A 2,108-nucleotide genomic window follows, 5' to 3' on the forward strand; every position below is an offset into this window, starting at 1 on the left:
TATATATATATATATATATATATATAAACTATTAAAAAAAACAAACGCAATGTGTAATTGAGCTAAACGTAAAAAAACATTAACAAACAGTGTTTACAGTAATACAATATACATTAATTCATAATCTTATTATTGTGAAACTTGAAACTTACAAAAAGATATCTATAAATTACCTTATCATATCACTTAAATGCATATCCTGATTATGAATTCTTAATGCCAAATACAAGATTGCCCATAACTTGGTAGGTGTTATTAATTCTGGACTTGTTTTATACTGAGTCGTTACATGATTTTGTTTGTATTTGCTGCGTTTGGATCTTTTTTTTGCCATATTCTCTATTTTATTCTTCTCTTCTTTAGCAGATGAATTAAATTTTATCCTGTATACATTGCATATATATGTATATAGAAAAATATATATAGTATAAATATGTAAAAATATTAAAAGATAATGGAGAGTGCAATCACTCTTTTTTCCTAGTTCTTTCATACAATTAATTCCTTGTTTGCGCTTGTTTCTTTACCTCGTATGTTTAAAAGATTGTTCACTATGTGCACTACTAAGTGTATCTTCTTCTGAGCTTACTTGTGACCGTATAAATCTATCATAGTCGGCAGTAACCATTAGTTTCTAAGCACAAGACATATTACATTGTTAATAAATTTTCAGAAATCAGATTTTACAAATATATTACATTAGCTACGTTTGTCATATCACATACTTTATTCCTATTTAATTCTCTTGAGGAGATTCCTTCGTTTGGATAAATAATTGTAGAATCTGCTGTGCTTTCAGTTCTTATCCGTTTTTGGGGTCTCTTTTGTGGAATTCTGCCATATAGAATTTCAGCATCTCTATAAAAATATATTGTTATTGTTCTCAATACGATTAATTAAAATTTTTTATGAACAGTTAATTTTTACAAATATTTCAAGTAAAATTCCTGAAGAAAATGAAATAAATAAAAGAAATATATTGATAAATATTTCATTTTTACAGGATACTTTTGAAATAAATGGTTTATATACAATAATATATAATGACCTTTTCTTATATCTTCTAGCCAATTTTGGTATCAATTTCTTTTCTGTAGAGACAAAAGCTACTTCTAGTTTTCCTAGATATCTTGCCCATAATTGTAGCACTGTTACTTTTATATCGGCTGATATACCAAGTTCAATAAGCTCATTTGTCAAACCAATTAAAACAAAATTATACAATTCCCAAGATGTCCATCCGACCTCCTCATCTCTCTCTATGCAAGAAAATATCTAAATTATATCTTATTGATAATACATCAAATTTAAATGTATTTGATTATCATGTATTAGTATATATAACAGTTATTCTTTCAAAATATAAAAATAAACCTGTTCTATCACGTTTTGCATGATAGACTTTTGTTTTTCGCAATCTCATAGTATTGTCCATAGGTAGATCGTACTCTAGTTCTTCTCCAATGTCCTAAGCAAATGAAAATTGAAATTGTACTGTTAGTTCTTCTCAATGTAATTATTTAGAATAGTTCCCTCACCTCTAATTTTGATAAAATTAGGCTTATTCGACGCGTTTTTGCTACGGATTCTTTCGTTTCGTGCAAAAACGCGTCGAATAAGCCTAATTTTATCAAAATCGGAGGTGAGGGAACTATTCTAAATAATTATCCTTTTCAAAACGTACTCACATACGTGTGTAAGCATTTATAAAGAACCTTACCTGGCTTTGCGTTTGACATATCATACAAAAGGAATAACCAGACGCTTTAAAAAAATCGCTACAACCACAGATTACGCACTTCAGCATTTTCTTTGGTAAATGTTTGAAAAAAATAATACAACAATTAGATTATACCGGATCACCAACGAGATAGGAAATAATCAGATAATAGATTTGTTCATGGTATAAGGATAAGGGTATGCTCACGCCGTGGATACCCACTGCGCAGTCAAAGTGTGACGTCTCTCTCGGGGCCAATCAGACCGCCCAAACGAAAACATGGCGGCTCCTGTGCTTGACACAATGTTAGGCCTGTTTTTTTTGGCTGAACTTTTGCACCAGTTCATCTTTTTTCCTCTTCTTTCCTCCTAAAGAGAAAAGGAAGAAA

General features: G+C 30.0%; 1 protein-coding gene across 1 annotated transcript in view; it reads right to left on the reverse strand.

Moving 5' to 3' along the window:
- The window catches only part of TAF1B (TATA box-binding protein-associated factor RNA polymerase I subunit B), a 7,831-nt gene extending 5,915 nt beyond the window's left edge, over positions 1–1,916 (reverse strand). Inside the window, exons 1-6 of the mRNA XM_018519149.1 lie at positions 1,721–1,916; positions 1,375–1,468; positions 1,049–1,259; positions 726–858; positions 528–634; positions 174–383 (exon numbers count right to left, since the gene is read on the reverse strand). Coding sequence (XP_018374651.1) covers positions 174–383; positions 528–634; positions 726–858; positions 1,049–1,259; positions 1,375–1,468; positions 1,721–1,807 — 842 coding nt within the window. The 5' untranslated portion in view covers positions 1,808–1,916. The remainder of the gene's footprint in view (positions 1–173; positions 384–527; positions 635–725; positions 859–1,048; positions 1,260–1,374; positions 1,469–1,720) is intronic.
- Between the last annotated feature and the right edge of the window lie 192 nt (positions 1,917–2,108).

The sequence above is a fragment of the Trachymyrmex cornetzi genome, unplaced genomic scaffold, assembly GCF_001594075.2.
Source record: "Trachymyrmex cornetzi isolate Tcor2-1 unplaced genomic scaffold, Tcor1.1 scaffold816, whole genome shotgun sequence".
Lineage (NCBI taxonomy): Eukaryota > Metazoa > Arthropoda > Insecta > Hymenoptera > Formicidae > Trachymyrmex > Trachymyrmex cornetzi.